Raw genomic sequence first — 19,897 nt, 5'->3', positions numbered from 1 at the left:
ATGATATAGTCCGTAAAAATGACTCCTCACGTACTATTCTAACTCTATGGGTCAACTGTCATGTCAAAAGTACTTTAAAATCAAGTTTAAAAATCTCTGTTTAAAATCGTACTTTTGACATGAAATTTGACACAAAAAGTTAAAATGGCGCGTGACGCCGCGTGAGAAGTTTAATTTTACGAGTTTATCTATAGAAGATTATATAGAAATCTATAGGTAAGCCATGTCTACTAATATTATAAGTGCGAAAGTTGGTCGTTTTGTTACCTATTCATGGGCCCATACGTTCAACCAATTTTGATAAAAATTGGCGAAGAGATAATTTACATCCTCAGTTAGATACAGGCATGATACAGGCTAATTTTATCCTAGAAAATCAAAGAGTTCCCACGGGATTAAAAAATATTTCTACGTGGCCGCGGGCATCATAAACGTGAAAAAAAACGGTTAAGTGGGAGCGGACTCGTACACAGAGGATTCCGTACCATCATAATATTATGACAGACATACGGATGGACGGATAGACGGATGGACGTATAGACGGACAGCAGAGGCTTTAGTAATAGAGTTACGTTGGTACTCTTCGGGCACGGAACGACGGTTATATCGTCGCCTTTATAACCTTTAACAAATTTCTTACGCGGAAATAATAATTTTAAATTACGTTTAATAAAGTTTTATGAAATATTAATAATTACTTAATATTTATTAATATGGTACGCTGAACGTTTTAAAATACTTTTAATTAAACGAAACATACACGGCTTCATGTCTTGCTACGCAAATAATATACGAACTTTAATACGTACTTAAGTCCAAATTCGATATGTCGGGTAGAGCCGATATAGAGTCGTCCGTATATTAATTGAGTGACCAATATGGAGTTACGGACAATCCCAAAGTGTTTGTCTGCTTATTGTTTTTGAGCCTTCCTATAGAGCGGGCACGTCATCGTAGGTAACTGGATTTATTGATTTATTAAATGTATCGTTAGTCAGCTATATCAAGAATATTTTTTGGACTTAAGTAATACTTTGTATTTGTCCAGGTAAGTAAAATTTATTGCGATAGTAGGTATAACAGTTATTATTAACTTGTAAACGTGGTTTGTAAATTGCCAACATTCTAAAACTGAGGCCTTACTGTTTTAATATTGCTTTGACATTTTTATTTTAATATTGAAACATTATTTAGTAGGGCCCTAATGTGTGTATACACCAGCGCTAGCTCTATGCGGCAAATATACACTATGTGGCCCAGAATGTTTTCGCCGAATGTATTCACTGAATATTTTGGGCCGATATTTACACGTGATATTATGTCGTCTGTCTATACAAAGCTAAGAAAATTTCAAAAAAATAGGATCTGAGAATAAACAAATAGTCATGCATCACAATGAAATTTGGAATAAGTAGCATAGTCATGCATCACAATGAAATTTGGAGTAGCAAAGAATAAGTATCTTTAGTTAGCTTGTAAAAAATATTTACTATCGCGAAACTTTATTTATCAACTTTTGTAGTAATATTTTTCTTATTGTTTTACAGAAATGATCGAACAAACTGTAGAAGATGAACGTGTTTCTGAAATTGACGAACAATTCGCAGCTATACATGGAAATAAGGTAAGACTATTGCAGAAAATATATTTGTGAAAGGCAATAGATTTGTGATAGGAATAATTCGTAATAGGCATTGCCTTATATATTATTTCGTATGGACAGAGTCGTTGAACATACAAAATGGCACCGACTCATTGGTGCTTTAGCACCAATGCAACCTCAGTGACGTTTGGATTTCAAACGGGTCATTCATTGGTATCCAAGAGGTGGCGCTGATTTATTTGGTTCCAAAACCGTGAAAAATTTTGTTCGCTTGGGCATATCTTGTCATTTATATCGATGGTAATATAGGCAAGTAAACGTTTGATTCACGAGGTGGACCAAGTCAGGCCAGTGCCACTTGGCGTTTTACCGATGGATTCAGAATGAACAAACTTAGTAACTTCACTAACCTGTGTAAACAGTGTCCTTTGTGTGAGTGGCCGAGTACATTGGCCCAACGTGTAAAGGGATCATAAGACCAGAATCACTCCACAGACCAATCAATGCAAATGCACTGTCTTCAAGGGAAGAGAACTTTTCAGTCTGCGAGGAGACCCGTCCTCTGTAGTGAGTCGGCGATGGGTTGATCATGATGATGATAGCGCAACAAACCCTTTCGAATGTTCCATACAAAGACATCACACATTTAAGCCACCCAAAAGTTTTGTTTAAATGATTAATATCTATTACGATCTATTGTTTTAGCCTGACGTGACTAGCTTACAAGCAGTCTCACTTACATCAGATATACAAGCACCAACAGCACCAAAATCTATTGTCTTTAAAAGCTGTTGCTTCGTAATTAATGATTAAGATTCATTAAATGAAAGCTAACCTACCTACTAATTAGTAATTGATGTTTGTTTGTTGGTTTTTAGTTTGTCCTTCAATCACGTCGCCACGGTGCAATATCTCGACGTGATTTTTTGCATGGGTATAGTCAAAGATCTGGGGACTGACATAGGCTTCCTTTTATCACGGAAAATTAGAGAGTTTCCACGGGATTTTTAAAAACCTAATTCCACGTGGACGAAGTCACGGGCATCAGCTAATTAGGTTATAAAGAAGGTAATGTATAGGTACTTATAATAAAACTGTAAATACATTATTGTAATGTACAATGAATACATTATTTTGAAAATTTTATCAGAGGTAGCATTATTATAACAATATTGAGTCCAAAACAGTAGTTTTTAAATTTGTGTTCGTGCTGACGTCTGACTAACGTCTGTGCACGAGACTAAAAAACTAAACTGAAAAATAACTAAAGTAACTTGCTGACTAAATAGATATAAATCAAAGTTCGTAATTACAAAACCCGACATTTTTTTAAATTTGAATTAAATAAGTTTTGCATTTGTAGTTTCTCTCTTGTACTTTAAGCATGAGTGGTTCAATTGCGTGAATAAAAATAATGTAGTAGAAAATAAAATGGAATGATTTATACCCTATATTTTGATTGAGGCCGAAACCGCACAAACTGGTGTTTTTAGGACTTAATTATACTTAAATTCCTACTAAAGAGTATTCAAGTCTACTAATCAGTATCTATACCTACTTAATTCACCTAGCTGGATTAGGTGAATTTAGTCAACAAAAACCTCGCACTGGAAGACGCAGTGTCGGAAGAGCCCCCACTAGGTAGACGGACAACATCAGACGAGTTGCAGAAAGCTGCTGGATTCAGACGGCGCAAGACCGTGGCGTGTGGAAGTCCCTACAAGAGACCTATGTCCAGCAGTGGACGTATATCGGTTGATGATGATGATGATGAGTCAACAAAGTAGTAGGCCTATATGATTCATTAGGTCCTAGGTGAATTATTTATTAACCCAGGTGAATCAAGTCTACTACCTTCACCTACATAAAAGTTTTTTCATGCATTAATATCAAATACCTACCTACTTCAACTATTTTTATGGGTTTCAGGTACCAGAATACGGTCAGCTGAAGTTGAAAAACAAGCGAAGGAAGTTTTTTTCATGGTCCATACCAAGAATTGGTAAGTATTGACTTAATTAAGCTGATCGGTGTATGTAGTAAAATTTAACGCACGAAAATGTACTTGATTGTCAAAAATATTACCGAAATGACGAACAATTTACTTAAAAAATGTTATTATCTCGTTATCTTATTTAAGTTAATGATTCAAAATAAATAACTGTTTACCCAAATATGTTGCTATACTAAATCATCTTCTGTCTTTGTTATATGTTATTTAGCATGCATATAACAAGCGGTTGGTATACAATGAAAAATCTAGCTGTGAAACTTTATATTATTGCGATTCAGAAATCTAAATATATAAAAGGAAAAGGACTGACTGATCTATCAACGCACAGCTCAAATTACTGGACGGACTGGGCTGAAGTTTGGTATGCAGATAGCTATTATGATGTAGACATCCGCTACACATATAAATATACACAAATTTCAGACCCCTCTTTACTCCCTTAGGGGTAGAATTTTTAAAAATCGTTTCTTAGAGAATGTCTACATCATAATAGTTATTTACATGTCAATCAGCCCGATCCATCCTGTAGTTTAAGCTGTGCGTTGATAGATCTCAGTGAGTCAGCTATTCCTTTTTTTATATATGTATAGATTAACGATCATACCACTTTTTCAAATAGCGAGACGTGGCGGTTCTAAAAAGATCGACATTAAAGCTGTTATAAACTGTCTGGACCATAACCAAGAAATGTTGAAGGCCTACGTAATGAAGAGTGTGCCTATAGACCAGCTGCAAAGTTGGCTGGATCAAAAAATGTCCCTTGAAACTGTAGGTTATGATTATTTTGTTTTGAGACTTAGCTCCTGGGTTAGTCTTACTTTTTTCTTAGCCTACATAAACCATGCGAATTGCGGATTTGTTTTTATTGTCTTTTTATCAGAGATGTGCATTTTAGTGAAAATTTATTCAATATATTATGTAGTTTTAAATTTCGAGCATGTTTCGAGCATATTGAAGCTTTTACATTACATTATAGGTACGGGTATAATAGATATAGTACCTACGTAAAATTTGTATACGGCGACATTTTTAGCGTTGTGTTGTGTTTTTTGGTTATGAGACGTCGGTAAAGCTATTTAATGCGAGAAAATACGATCAAAAAATATAAATCTTAAGTTTTCATAAAACATCTTCATATTTCAGGAAAAAACTAGTTTTACCAATAGTCAAAGCTTAATAAAAAAGAGGGAAACTCCAAGAGATTTTTTTATGGTAAGTTGGATTTTGTTTAGCTATTATCATCTTTGATTCTTCTTTGTGATTACTTTGAGGTCAGTGGTTCGATCCTAGGCACCCACCTCTAACTTTTTTATGTTTTAACTATTAAGCAATTAAATATCACTTACTTTAACGGTGAAGAAAAACATCGCGAGAAAACATTCTTTCATGATTCTAGATCAACGGGAACTGCCCTATAGATTTTGATTCTCCTTACGGGTCTTGGCAGACACGACAGACAGACAGACAACGAAGTATTATAATGTGGGTAACGGGGTACCACGATTAATTTGATGATTTTCTTTGTCGATATTTCTACCTAGTTGCAGTTGCATGGGTCATAGTCACGACGGGACGAGTCACGTGCAACTAATATTAATAAATAATAATATCACTTATAACGGTTTATAACACTTTTTTAACGGCGAGGAAACCTGCATGCCTAAGAGTTTTCCATAATGTTCTCAAAGGTGTGTGAAGTCTACCAATCCACATTTGGCCAGCATGGTGGACTCTGGCCCAAACTCTTCTCATGCTGAGTGCTTAGTAATGGGTTGGCGATGTGTTCATCATGTTGATGATGATGATGATGATGATTATGATGATGTTAGCATTGTTAAACATGAAATTTTTCTTGTATCTGTTCTTATAAAAAATAACAAGAAAATCTTTTGATAATTAGGCCATAAGTATTCATTTCAGAAATGTGAAACTAAATTAACACAGAATTGGAATGAACTGTCCTCTATCCTGGAACTTATGCACTATATTACATCGGCAGTGGCGATAGATGCATACAGAATTTGCAAAATAGATCCCATCGATTCAAATTCAATAAAATATGTTATAATGGACTCACCCAATGTAAGTAGTTTGATAAAGCAATGTTTGATAACTTTTCCGGTGTTCCAGGAAAAAATATTGTTATAAATTGCCATAGTATTATGAAAAATTTCGATAAATATCTTTAGAAGTTTTTGCTTGACTGTTGGATATAAAGACACGGGCACAGAATGGGGTGGGTACTGCTTGAGACGGTACGCATGGTGAGCAAGCTTCATCTAAAGTCCTGACTGGCGATGTTGACTGTTGGTTGGTTGCTCCCCACTACTATAATCACTCTGCTACAATTTTTTGTGAATATTTTTAAACCTAATTAACATTTCTTAATTTCAGTCGGTTACATTAGAAACTGAATTTTCTGAAGAAGATGATAATACACAAAAACTTGTTTTGGACGTGGCAAGTAAACAAAAATGCTTACGCCTTTCAAGAGAAAACTATTCAGGATTTCCCAAAACACCCAGTACTTTACTCAATACATTTGGGTTTAAAAGTGAGGTAAGTTTTTCTATTTATTTATTTAAGTTTAATTATTTATTAAAGCATGTTTCGTTACAATTGATTATTGTTTTTGAGCATAAAATAATATTAAAATCAATAAACTTCATTTTATCTTTCGTAGAAAGAAGCAAACCATTTATTTTACCAACCTATAACAACTATAGCAAAAACAACATAATATGTGGTTGAAATGTGGCGCATTAAAGACAAATTTGAAGATAAAGACGAAGAAATATGTGCTAATATTGTAGTTGCTTTTCATTATTGTAATTTGTGTATAGCTAAGCAGAGAGAAAACAACATGTCAGACATCTTGCTAGATGTAGTAAAGTAAGTAGAAGATTTTACTAGTTAAGTTCTGAAATCAGTAGAACGCATTAGATGCTTAGAACAAATGTATGATTTAAGATACAATGAAAATGTTTTAGGTCGATATTTAAAGAGATGGTATCGCTTGATCAACTTATAAAAAGTATAAGAAAATCCGCTCAAAGACTAGTTAATGCGGATAAAGCATCTTTATTCCTTGTAGATAACGATAATTCTGAATTTGAATCCACCGTATTCAATTTAAAATTTGACCATGAACAACATAGAAATGGGACACAACTTGTTAAAATGTCAAGCGAACAAGGGATAGCTGGATATGTTGCGTCAAGTGGGGAAGCATTGAACATTCCGAATGCATACTCCGATAACAGATTCAACAGGTAAGAATATTACTTAGTAATAATTTTCTATATAGTAGGTATATAGTCGAAAGGATATTCACTGATAAATATAGTTTATAAAATCAATCGAAATATCTACCACTTGTGATATTTCTGACCACAAGTAAGTGTGGATATTATCTTCTTTCTTTCTTCATTATGGGCATTTTTTCGCACTTATACTTCTCTCTATTTGCATACAATGTCTTTTCTTGCCGGAGTCATTACTCCAGCTATCTAAGCTCACACTGAAGGGCTTCCCGGGGCGAGGAAGGGAATCCTGGGATTCCCTAGGTATCGTTCGTATTTGACTCCCTCTTCCGTTCACTTCAGTAGAACATGCCTCGTTGCAGGTATTTCACCTGCCTCCATGCAGGTCCTGTACTCTCTATTAGTAAGAAATATGGTGTTTGTTTAGTAGGTGGTGGCAGTAGGTTTAGTATGGGGCACACCCATTATGAGTCTCACCACTTTCATTAGTTGCCCTCTGTCCTGATGGAGTAGTTTGTTGGTTTGGCACTGGTTCTTATGAGGCAGTGCTAGCCAAGGCATTAAGAAGTTTGCAGAGCTAATGTTGATTTCTTGTATGTTACCTGCCTGTTAGCCATGGCTATGCCAGCGTTTGTAATGTCCACACTCTGTCTGAAAGATAGTTTGGTTCTGTCGTTGAAAAAGTAGTCGGCCAGTTTTTTAAATTTATTTAATAGAAACAATATAAGACTAATTGATCTAAAGGATTTCAATACCGTATACTCAGATTTCGGTATGGGAATGACTTTTATATCCTTTCAGGCCATTGCTATGTCTTTAAATGCTATGTATGCATATAATTTCCAGCTATAGTGCCAGTGGGATCTTTCCGAAGGGCTGAAAGATGTCAATAGCGTAGCCCACACAGACGTAGGCGTAGCCCAGCTTAATCTGCTGTCACTAATTTATTTGCAAGCGCCCAGTTATCTTCCATTGGACGTTAGTCGAGCACTCTGGTCCAGTCTGGTGAATTTACAATTTTGCAGCGTGGGAAGAGCTTGTATATATTCATTAAACCTAGATCTAAAGAAAAAAGTGCTAAAGATTAAATAAGTATTTACTTTTAGCAAGGAGGATATGGCTACTGGATATAAGACAAGGAATATTTTATGCATGCCCATTAAGGTTCAAGGAAAAGTTATAGCAGTGGTTGAAATGGTAAATAAGTTAAATAACTTAAATTTTGACCACGAAGATAAAATTGCTTTCGAAAAGTTCTCTATATTTTTCGGGCTGGCTCTTCACAACGCTAAACTGTATTGTAAAGTTAAGAGAAACGAGGAAAGATTTCAAGTGGCCATGGAGGTAATAAGTTATCACAATACCTGTAAGGACAATGAAGTGCAAGAAGTCCAAAATGAAAATTGGGTATCACCAACAAATTTTAATCATTTTTATTTAGATCCCTATGAATTAGATCATTTGCAGAAATGTAAAGCTGCTATAAAAATGTTCGATGTTCTATTTGATATTTCAAAATTTGATTCCACGGCAGTAACAAAATTCATATTGACGGTAAAAAAGAACTATAGAATGGTACCTTATCATAATTTTGATCATGGATGGTCAGTAGCACACTCCATGTACGTAATATTGAAAAATGAATATGAGCACCGGTTTGACTACAATATGGTAAGAAAAAAATAATAAAAAAATACGAAATTAAATATTATGCAGGTAGGTATAATGATTAATAAACATATTGACTTTCCTAGAAGTTGGCGCTATTTGTAGCGTGTCTTTGTCACGACTTAGATCATCGAGGCTATAATAACGATTACCTGAAGGAGACAGAAGCACCGTTGGCAGCTATGTACTCTTCATCACCTCTGGAACATCACCACTTCAGTATCACAGTAATTATTCTTCAACAGGTAACTTTAAGCAATGGTAAAAATATTATGATTTTGCTTACTTTATATTTAAATGTACTTTAAACATACGTGTAAAATTAATTAAACAATTTTAATTATACATTATTAGGATGGTCACAACATCTTCTCTCGTTTATCCCGTGAAGATTATAAAGAAGTTCTCGAACACATAAAACAGAGTATATTAGCCACTGATCTCGCTGTATTTTTTACAACTTTAGCCAAACTCAAACACATTTTTGACGAAAATTCAAATCAACAAAGTTTAAATTGGGAAATTCCTAGCAACAGGTAAAAATACTCAATAAATATTTTTTGATCGAGTAAAGTGAAGTCTGGTCAGGTCTACCTGAGAGAATAATTATTGAAATTGTCTGACCCTCTGTGCGTCTACTTATCTGTTCGTTTGTCCGTTTATATGTCACAACATTACTTCGAATTCTCAAATATATATATATATATATATATAGATTTGAGGATTTATAAAAAAGGAAAAAAATATTTCATTAATTATTAAGTGCGAGTCAGATTCGCGCACCGAGGGTTCCGTACTGCAATCGTTTTTTTTGATATTTTTCACGGTAAATCAAAAACTATAATGCATAAAAATAAATAAAAATCTGAATTTAGAATGTACAAGTAAAGTCTTTTCATATGATACCCCACTTGATATAGTTATCTTACTTTGAAAGTCAAAAATACTCATGAATACTGACTAATTTTTTTTGTGATGTAATCACAAATTCACGGTTTTCAGATTTTTCCCCTTACGTCTACTATAAGACCTACCTACCAAATTTTATGATTCTAGGTCAACGGGAATTACCCTATAGGTTTCTCGACATACAGACAGACAGACAACAACGTGATCCTAAAAGTGTTCTGTTTTTCCTTTTGAGTCACGAAACTCTAAAAACGATTGAAATATATACCAGTATATATTTTATTTATTTATGTTTTTCATAAGTATGAAAATTTCAACTTTACAGAAAGTTAGCTATGGCTCTGTCGATGACTGCGTCTGATATTTCAGCTTCCGCTAAGCCATGGAAAATACAAATGAAAACTGTGGAAATTATATTTGAGGAATTTTATTTACAAGGTGATAAGGAAAGGGAAGCAAACATAACTCCCATACCTATGATGGACAGAAACAAACCAGAAGAGAAACCTACTAGTCAGGTAAATAAATTGTATACGAATAGAATTTGTTTATTTCACACTAGCTGCCCGCGACTTCGTCCTCGTGGATTTACATTTTTCGAAATCGAAATAAAAAGTAGCATATGTGTTAATCCAAGGTATAATCTATCTTCATTCCAAATTTCATCCAAATTCGTTCAGCCATTTTTGCGTGATTGAGTAACAAACATCCTAACATGCACTTTCACATTTATAATAGTAGTGGGATCTTTCATTTTTCCTGAGGACTAGATATTATTTTTGCGGGATATAAGTAGACTTTGTTTAAGTATCTCTCATAGTTCTATGGAGAATTTCATACTGAATCGAATCAACTATTGAGCCGTGAAAAGACTGATTAGACTGACAGATTGAAAGACTGAATTTCGCATTCAAAATCTTATTTATGGATATATAATCAATAAGGAAATTTATGTGATATTAAGAAAATAAATCATTCATTGTTTTTCCTCAGGTTGCATTTTTTAATCACATTTGCATACCTTGCTATAATATGCTTTATAAAATCTTTCCTCAAACGAAGCCTATGTACGAAATGGCGTTGCTAAACCGTGATAACTGGCAAACCAGGTGTGTGGATGTTAATTCTGAACACCCTGAAAAAGATAATACGTTAAGATTGGGATCTCAATGACTCAGCAAGTCAGATCAAGGATTAAAAATAAGTCGTAAGAGGATCGTCTAGTTGTAAATTTTCATACAAAAAGCGCTAACGTTTTTCTCCGCGTAAATGTAGTCCAATTTTAATTGTAATAACATAAGCCACACATACATACATACATATTTAATTGTAATAACATACGTCGTAGAAATAATTAGTAAATAAGTAGGTAGTATTTAGATCTGCTATTAAGTGTTTGATTAATTTTGTGTAGACTTACGAGAGCCACATAGTCACTCTTTAAAGAGAGAATTTTAAAAATGTAGTCCGATTTTCATAATTTTTAGAGATGTTGTAAATACAATGATCGTACTATGCTCGTACGTTTTAATTTTAAAGAAATAATTGCTTATGTTAAAAGTAACTACCATCTAAATCCATATCCGTAATCCATCTAAATTTTTGACCTAAAAACTTTCTTGAGTTTTTCTTTAATTTAACTAAACTAAAATACTTACAAAAAAATAAACGTATGAGCCTAGATTAATGTGTACTGAATCTTATGACACCAACATTGTCTGATTTTAACTTTGTACCTACCTCATTATATCTAATGTGTAAATTATTTGTAATTAATTCATCTGTGAATTATGTATCTTTTTCGCTCAGACCTATATAAAATGTCTCTCTCTTTCACTCTCTCTCTGTGTTTGAAAATGGAATAAACAAAACGTGTTTAAAATGTTGCTCCGTATTTCATTTACTATATCCCGGAGTATACCCAAATTACAATGGTGTGAACAACCAAAAGCTGACCGCTGATGTCCCCAGTGGCCCCAGACCAACAGAAGCTGAAGGCGTCTAGAAATACCTAAAAATCCCTAACAGTGAGTAAACTGGGAGAAAGAAATGAAGTAGTAGCAAACCGTACTCTACTAAGTTTATTATGATAGTTAATCCTATTACATCCTAAAACAAGAAACCTTGATTCCTAAATCAAGATAAATTAAGCTTATGGTTTCTTGTCATTTTCTTGTATTCAATAAGTTATTGTACGTAAACAATAAAATAAAATTATGTATCTCGCTACTTTACAAATCACAGATTCAAGTAAATTATTATCTAAAACGTCTTCAAGAGACTTGTTTTTAGAGTCTAGATTTTAGCTTAAAAGACTTTATTATTATCGACTAGCTGATCCCCGCGGCTTCACCCGCGTGTATATAATATAGCCTATGTCACTCAGGAATAATGTAGCTTTCTATTGGTGAAAGAATTTTCAAAATTGGTTCAGTAGTTCCAGAGATTACCCCCTACAAACAAACTTAACGACATTACCTCTTTATAATATTATAGTATAGATGAGCGATATCTAGGTGTGTTCGATAGTCATAGAGTTTTAATAATTTAGATCCTACAATTAACTCAATAGTTAAGACGTACGAAGTGATGCGTTGTAAAGTAAAGCTAAAACACAGCATTGTGATATTGCTTCTTCTTTATCAGACGGCGGGTGTTGAAGTTAAAGCCATACTACTTAATATTATAATTAAAGTGAAAGTGTATCTGTCTATCTGTCTGATAACTTGTTTTATAGCACATTTTTTTAACCGATTTTGACGAGTACAAAGCGTTTGCATGCGTGTATTTCACATCATCATCATCATGATTTTACATCATCAAGTAAAAAATAATTTGCATAATTCGCCCATACAATTATACTTTAAATAAAAGATACAGCAAGTGAAACAAAAGGCCACTGATATTTGCATTTATTTTTCGCTAATTTGATTTCAAAATCCAAGAACTGCTATAGTAGTGCCTTTTTTTGCAATGTTGTGAGGCTCGAGATCGTAGAACGTGAGAAGGAATCTGTTAACAAAAGAATAATATGGTAGCTATTCATTAAATAAGTAGGACGTTGTTTAAATTGTACCTATAAATAAAATAAAATATATCAAGTAGGTACACGTTGCTTAACTGGCAACAATACATAATTTTACTATTTTCTGCCCTTATTTTCCAGTAGATTCATGAGAAGAGGTTCAGTTGCCTACGGTTTTAGTAAACTTCTACTGAGCGCAGGCCTCCTGTCAGAATGAGAATGATTTGAGAAAAATTAAGGCCATAGTCTGCTACGCTTGCCCAGTGCGGATTAGTGGACTTCACACGCCTTTGAAAACTTTATCGAAAACTCTCAGGCATGCTGGGTGTCGTCACCGTTAAAGCAAGAGATATCACCACTCATATTCACATCTATCTTTCTTAAATCATCGATATAGAATTCTTCATTGAATCTGGTAAACTGCTTTTAAATGCCCCATAAACCTACCTGGAAGTCTACTTTTGAATCGTCAAATGTATCTACCACTGGTTCGGAATACCTTTCTTACCGAGAAGATTATTCATTACTATATAATAAGCATATAAATAATTAATTGTCATCTAGTCCCACACCCCATTCGTCATAACGTCATCCTAAGCCAAGGTCCGTGCCTCACAGGAAGCGCCCTTAGGACGACGTTACCTTAAGACGACGTTAGGTACCCTCCGATGTCGTCGAGCTCTTAAAAGCTCAAACCCAAACTTCTGGCGAGTGCTTCGCGCTCGCCCAACCCACCGGTGACGCTGTAACGGCTAGTAGGGCCAGCAGTATTACACAGTCCGAAAGAAAATATTTAATATAATGTGTATTACCTTCCAGGTTTCACTCCGAGTTCATTTTGAATAACTGTCGACAGTAATTTAGCTATTCGTTTGTTTTCCTCCGGCCCTAAGTGGCCAATAGATTCCAGAGACGCAGTTGCAGCAGGTAATGTTGAGTCGCCGTCTATTGACAGTAGGCAGTCACTTTGAACCATGCAGGTGAATTTCTGCAAGTAGACGATTGATTTAAAAATCTTTTTAAAAACACACTTTTATTTGAGCCATGTACTAAAACAAACATTACTTGAGAAGTTCCTATGACCAGCTCCTATGACCAGATAGCTCCTATGATCAGATAGCTCCTATGACCAGACCAGACCTGCTCCATCATGAGACCCTGATTATCTAGGTTTACAGTACTTTTTTAAGACAAATGCAACGAACCCAAACACTACGGAATTATGAGAAGTTGAGGAGTTCTTATGGCTACCTTCCGGCTCCCTCATGAGACGGCTCCATCGTACTATATTATGATTACATTGTCATTAAACTTATATAATATGTTGTGTTCCAAATTTTAGCTCGATCAGTTGAGATTGAGAAGAATTACTGTCCTAAAATTCAGTTGCAAGATTTTGATTACGTATTTTATCTCGCCTTGTTAGCAAGGCGAGGTAAAATAACAGTTTGTAAAATGATATGCTCAAATATTACAAGAAGTTATAATAAACGGGCAGAAGAGGAAGAATAGGAAAACATCGTGAGGAAACCTGCATCCCTGAGAGTTCTCCATAATGTTCTCAAAGGTGTGTGAAGTCTACCAATCCGCACATGGCCAGCGTGGTAGACTATGGCCAAAAACCCTTCTCACTCTGAGAGGAGACCCGCGCACTGTAGTGAGCCGGCGATGGGTTGATCATGATGATGATGATAATAAACAATGAAATAAATAAATAAATAAAAATCTTTTTTATTCGAATAAACTTTTACAAGTACTTACGAATAGTCGGATGCATCTACCGAATTGAATCTCAATTAAAAAGAGTATCCGCCCAGTTTATTTCTGGAGCATTCCGAATCAGTAGACGATATATTCTATTTCTAAGCTATTATTAAATAGTATTATAGTATTTATCGTCATAAACTCTGCCCTCCATCTCTGCGTCCCTCGGGAGTCGGGAGCTGTCTTTTCCCGTGTATTTTCCAAAATAATCTTTTATACAAACCTTGTCCTGACAATAACGAACACAAAAAAATATCCAATTTCTTGCAGTCGCTCGTTCGGAAGTTATGCGCGTACATACATTTTGGCGATCCATTTTAATTTGTATAGATATTATTAAGTACTACTCAACAGCCCTCATTAAAGTTATTTGAATATAGAAATATTCTATTATTATTAAAAGAACGCATATAAAATTATATATCTCACGCATATAAATGAGATGAAATTCTCTTTGAAAGCAATAATTATTTTTGCGAAAAATGATAGTTACAATTCACAATCTGAATAGTTTTTCGAATACTTTCAATTTAATGACATATTGTGTATATTTTCAAATTGCACTTACTTCAGCTTCTTTTTTGACTCCATCTACAAGAGCTGGAATAATCTTAGCCATAAAATCTTTATTGACTTGCGATTTTGGTACGTTAGTGAAAATTTTTAAAACGGGCATTTTTAGATTTAAGTTCACGGTAAAATTTTAATACATTTGTATATTATATTCTAAATAACAGTTTCAATAAAATAACAAGTAGCGTTATATTATGTGGTTAACTTTAAAATGTCATTGCTGTGATTATGATAAATTATATTAAATAGAATAATAATATAAGTGCTTGCCGGAAAATATGCAATGTAGGGTTCCGTAATCATGCCAATTAAAAGCTATATTTGTGGTTAAATGTTCTGTTACACTTTAGTGTAAGTATTGCAATAAAACTTAAAGCTATTCTTATCTAATTTCTAAACAAATCATGCCCGCGTGGAATAGTGCCAAGAATACTGGCTCCATTTCCGCGCTGGACAGGCTGATCCGTTGCGCAAAAAATGAGTCAGCCCTTCTGTCACCAGGTGAGGCTATTAATCGCGGTGAAATGTCTCGTAAAAAACTTTATGCACTAAGAATGTTGTAACTTGTAAGTTCCAAAATAGTATTGGAAGCAAAACACATTGGTAGAAAAACACATTGGTTTCGATGACCCTGGTTGACTATTCTTTAACTTTATTACTATTTTTAATATTATTTAAGTTTACAGTTTATAGTTTCTGAATACAATGGAAATGATATTATACGTACTTATAGATAGATTGATAGACTGATAGACAGATATATTATAAAATAATAATGAGAATGACCAGACCGAAAGGGTTTCTTGTCTTACTGTGGAACCATGAAAATCTCCTTATCATTGTTTATAAATAGATAAAGAAGCGATAAGCCTAGCTTACTTCAATTTAATACTGTTGGTATACAACTAAGTACTTCATCATCATCATGATCAACCCATCACCAGCTCACTACAGAGCGCGGGTCTCCTCTCAGAGTTGGAAGGGTATTAGTCTACCACGCTGGCCATGTGCGGATTGGTAGACTTCACACACCTTTGAGAACATTATGGAGAACTCTCAGGCATGCAGGTTTCCTCACGATATTTTCCTTCACCGTTAAAGCAAATGATATTTAATTAATTAAAACGCACATAACTCCGAAAAGTTAGAGATGCGTGCCCGGGATCGAACCCCCGACCTCCGATTAGAAGGCGGACGTCCTAACCACTAGGCTATCACAGCTTAGCACACTAAGTACTTACGTAATGTAATTTATCTAAAATAACATACTTATAAAAATGTAGTTTATCTATTTTCTCAGTTTACGAAGTAGTGTGTTACTGAGGTGTAGTAATTGCCAGGTATGTTTTTTGGTTCCTTGCAGATACGTCGAAATCGAGTTTGTTAAATTGGTCAAACTGTTTTCTTTGAAAAAAAAAGTATGACCAATTTTAACAAATTCGTCTTGAAATTTCAAGATATACATACTACTCATTTTTGATGAATTATAACAGGATAAGCTTGGACGTCAAAAAATCTTCGTGAAAAATATTATTATCTAGCTTAGCCACGATTGGGCGTATTAATTATTATTTGTAATTTAGGCGATATATATTTTAATAGTTTCTGACTAAGGTAAGTTTTACTGCACTTTTTTTCAAAATAAACTACAAGCGACACTTCTCCTTTCAGTGGTTGTATCTACGTATTTTTTCACCTTTGTGAAATACTTTTTTTTTAGATACAAGTTAGCCCTAGACTGTTATCTCACCTGATGGTAAGTGATGATGCAGTCTAAGATGATAGCGGGCTAACCTGGAAGGGGTATGGCAGTTTTTATTTAATCCATACCCCTTTGGTTTCTACACGGCATCGTACCAGAACGCTTAATCGCTTGGCGGCACGGCTTTGCCGGTAGAGTGGTAACTAGCCACGGCCGAAGCCTCCCACCAGACCAGACCAGTAATTTAGAAATTATAAAATTCCAAACCCCTGCCAGGAATCGAACCCAGGACCTCCCATTAATTAGACCACAGCGCTCACCACTGCGCCAGGGAGGTCGTCAAAACGTACGTTGTGGCTTGTGGCATATTAAACTTAAGCACAGATTTAAGCACAGTCCTTTAATTAATTCATAGTATTATGTTTCTATTTCGGAAAATTCAAAACACAGTTAAATGTTTACAGAAATAGATTAAATAGAGTTTATGCAAAATAAACTTAGTATAATTATTTTCTTCTTTCGGTACAGATTAATTATAATTGTTCTGTTCACGCAACATTGACATCAATTCCGGGATCTCCCTATTGTCTCAAGAACGATGAACTTCATCATTCGAAAGTGACACTTTGATGGAGTTCAAATAGCTTCGTGGTGCCGGGTGCACTTATATTTATTTCCTATTTTTATTTTTAATCACCCTCATAGTAAAACCGATAGACGTTGGGATCTCAAGGTGCTGGAACGGCGACCACGCACCGGAAGACGCAGCATTGGAAGACTAGATGGACGGACGACATCAGACGAGTCGCAGGGAGCCGCTGTATTCAGGCGGCGCAAGACCGTGGCGTGTGGAAGTCCCTACAAGAGACCTATGTCCAGCTGTGGACGTATATCGGTTGATGATATTAATGATGACCCTCATAGTTTCGTCATTTTAGTGTGTCTGTATTATGTCACAGATATTTTGTTCTAACTAATAAGGCCGTGGCTAGGAATTTATCACGACCAAATTTTTTACCAAACCAAATTTTTATAGAGTAGATTCAGATTTGCATTCATTTATATATCCCTGATATTATAATGCATTATATCATATAACCACTAGCCTCCTTTTAGAATGAGAAGGGCTTAAGCCATAGTCCACCACGATAGCCATGTGCCGATTTTCAGACTTCACACACCTTTGAGAACATTATGGTGAACTCTCAGGCATGCAGGTTCTCTCACGATGTTTACCTTCACGGTTAAAGCAAGCATATTTAATTTCTAACTACTTATTTGATACCTATACCTATAAAAATATATGAAACATAAAGATGTCTAAATATTATGCTTACCTACATGCTTAGTTGCGACAGGCGTTGTCCCTGTTTAGTGCCGATGCGGACGGCGACTACGGTGTAAAGTAGCCTTATTAGAATAAACTTAACTTCTTTTGCAACTGACATTTTCTCAAACCTTCAAGTTCTAACACGTACCTACATAATAATCGTCTAATGGCCTATTCACAAAATGTCCTTGTGACAGACAAACAGACACACTTTCGCATTTATAATTAATACTAGCTGTTAAGACTGTGGTAGTCGCTACAAGAGACCTACGTCCAGCAGTGGATATCCAACAGTGGATGTCCATCGGTTGATGATGATAATGATGACAAGTTGTTGCCCGTAACTACGTTCGCGTCCCGCGGCAACTGTCTTTTCCATGGATTTTTCAAAACAAACACAACAAAAGAAGAATTATCAAATTTGGTGCAGTCGTTTGGAAGTTATGCGCGTACACAAATTACGGCAATCCATTTATATATATATATAATATATATATATATATATATATATATATATATATATATATATATATATATATATATATATATATATATATATATATATATATATATATATATCTCATTGATTTAATAATAATATAGAATATAAATAGAAGATTAATAAAAAGATTAGTATGGATTACTTATCTATTTTTTTTTCATGTAGATATTAAAAATTGTTATTACATTATTATACATAACGCAAAATAGAACGGCTTCTACGAAGATCTCTGGGTTATACTTAACATATGTATGGTAGGTACATAGCTTGATATCTTAAATAATATGTTGATGAATTTTTGTCAACTTGAATATAAATAAGATGAAATTATAGAATGACTAGCTGATGCCCGTGACTTCGTCCGCGTGGATTTAGGTTTTTCAAAATTCCGCGGGAACTCTTTGATTTGCCGGAATAAAAAGTAGCCTATGTCTTAATCCAGGGTAAAATCTATCTCCATTCCAAATTTCAGGCAAATCCGTCCAGTAGTTTTTGCGTGATTGAGTAACAAACATCCATACTTTCACATTTATAATATTAGTAGGATAATATATACTATGTATCTATTGGGTGAACATTAGGTATAGTTTTGGAATTTATCGAAAACAATCTACTGTGACCCGGTTTGCAACAAAGATCCCGTAATAGCCACCGCAGCCTTATTTTATAGCATTGTTATGTCATTATGTAAGTCCGGTCTTTGTGAGGTTAGAGTTACGTGACCAGTGATCAAGAAAATAGACGCATGGTACAGATATACCTATCTATCTACTGACGGACTGTTAACAGAGGACTCTCCGTCACTTGATCCATACAAACGCAGTTTGTTTCTCATTTGAATGTTAACCAATCAGACTCGATGTAATTTTGTAGACACGTTTTAGAAATTAATACCTATAGTCCGCGACAGGTTGAGATGGCAATCGGGGTATGAGGCGGGGGGACGCCCCGCACACCCACACGACACACGCTGCTGTGTGCAGGTTTGCGGGTGCGGGTGTGTGGGGCGTTCCCTGTGTTACATGTGTTTTTAAAGATTTGTATGCAAATTTTTGAGATCATATACCTAGCTTAGAAACTAAATATATTACGGAAATCTGGAAAACCGCAGGTATAGATATTAGTTCCTAGAAAGTACCTATCTACAAAATTACTTTGAGTTTGATTAGGTTAGTATTCAAATCTTCTAAATACTTATAAAAAATGAAAAGGTGACTGACTGGTTGATTTATCAACATACAGCTCAAACTACTGGATGGATCGGGGCATGCAGATAGCTATTATGACGTAGACATCCGCTAAGAAAAGATTTTTGAAAATTCAACCACTAAGGGGGTAAAATAGGGGTGTGTAGAGAAATAAACTACGTTTCTTTGGAGCGCACTACGAATAAACCCCTCTTAAATGTTGAACATATAATATAACAGCTAAGTAACCTGAGTACGACTTTACCTATTAGGTATCTGTGCTCTTGGCCGGGCGGGGTGCGTAATGCGGATTTTCTAGCGACATAAAAAGGTAATAACCGCAAATCTACTTGCGGT

The 19,897-nt window shown here is 34.9% G+C and overlaps 2 protein-coding genes and 1 long non-coding RNA gene across 3 annotated transcripts in view; 1 reads left to right on the top strand and 2 right to left on the bottom strand.

Annotated features, from left to right (window-relative positions):
* Positions 1–19,897, bottom strand: part of LOC138404521 (uncharacterized) — a 77,960-nt gene that overhangs the window by 41,741 nt on the left and 16,322 nt on the right. The gene's annotated exons all lie outside the window — the stretch shown is intronic.
* LOC117995722 (probable 3',5'-cyclic phosphodiesterase pde-5) lies at positions 929–11,343 on the top strand. The gene is given in 14 exon segments (XM_069508742.1): positions 929–957; positions 1,548–1,624; positions 3,533–3,605; positions 4,237–4,385; positions 4,761–4,829; positions 5,538–5,699; positions 6,012–6,176; positions 6,301–6,509; positions 6,608–6,889; positions 7,987–8,551; positions 8,635–8,793; positions 8,903–9,084; positions 9,783–9,975; positions 10,451–11,343. Coding segments are annotated over 13 exon segments (2,463 nt in total). The 5' UTR covers positions 929–957; positions 1,548–1,549; the 3' UTR covers positions 10,631–11,343.
* On the bottom strand, positions 12,354–15,010 carry LOC117995520 (macrophage migration inhibitory factor-like). Its single transcript, XM_034983527.2, has 3 exons — positions 14,815–15,010; positions 13,295–13,470; positions 12,354–12,469 (listed from the first exon to the last, which is right to left on the bottom strand). Exons 1-3 carry the CDS (start codon positions 14,920–14,922, stop codon positions 12,391–12,393), a joined length of 363 nt encoding a protein of 120 aa, XP_034839418.1. The 5' UTR covers positions 14,923–15,010; the 3' UTR covers positions 12,354–12,390.

The sequence above is a fragment of the Maniola hyperantus genome, chromosome Z, assembly GCF_902806685.2.
Source record: "Maniola hyperantus chromosome Z, iAphHyp1.2, whole genome shotgun sequence".
In the NCBI taxonomy this organism is placed as follows: Eukaryota; Metazoa; Arthropoda; class Insecta; order Lepidoptera; family Nymphalidae; genus Maniola; species Maniola hyperantus.
Note: the sequence above shows the minus strand (reverse complement) of the source record. Positions and strands in the feature narration are given on the sequence as shown.

Coding starts and splice junctions, on each gene's coding strand:
- LOC117995520 (XM_034983527.2), bottom strand. CDS start 14,922: ATGCCCGTTTTAAAAATTTTCACTAACGTACCAAAATCGCAAGTCAAT. Junction 13,471..14,814: donor GAGTCAAAAAAGAAGCTGAA/GTAAGTGCAATT, acceptor GTCTACTTGCAG/AAATTCACCTGCATGGTTCA. Junction 12,470..13,294: donor CTCGGAGTGAAACCTGGAAG/GTAATACACATT, acceptor TTTTGTTAACAG/ATTCCTTCTCACGTTCTACG.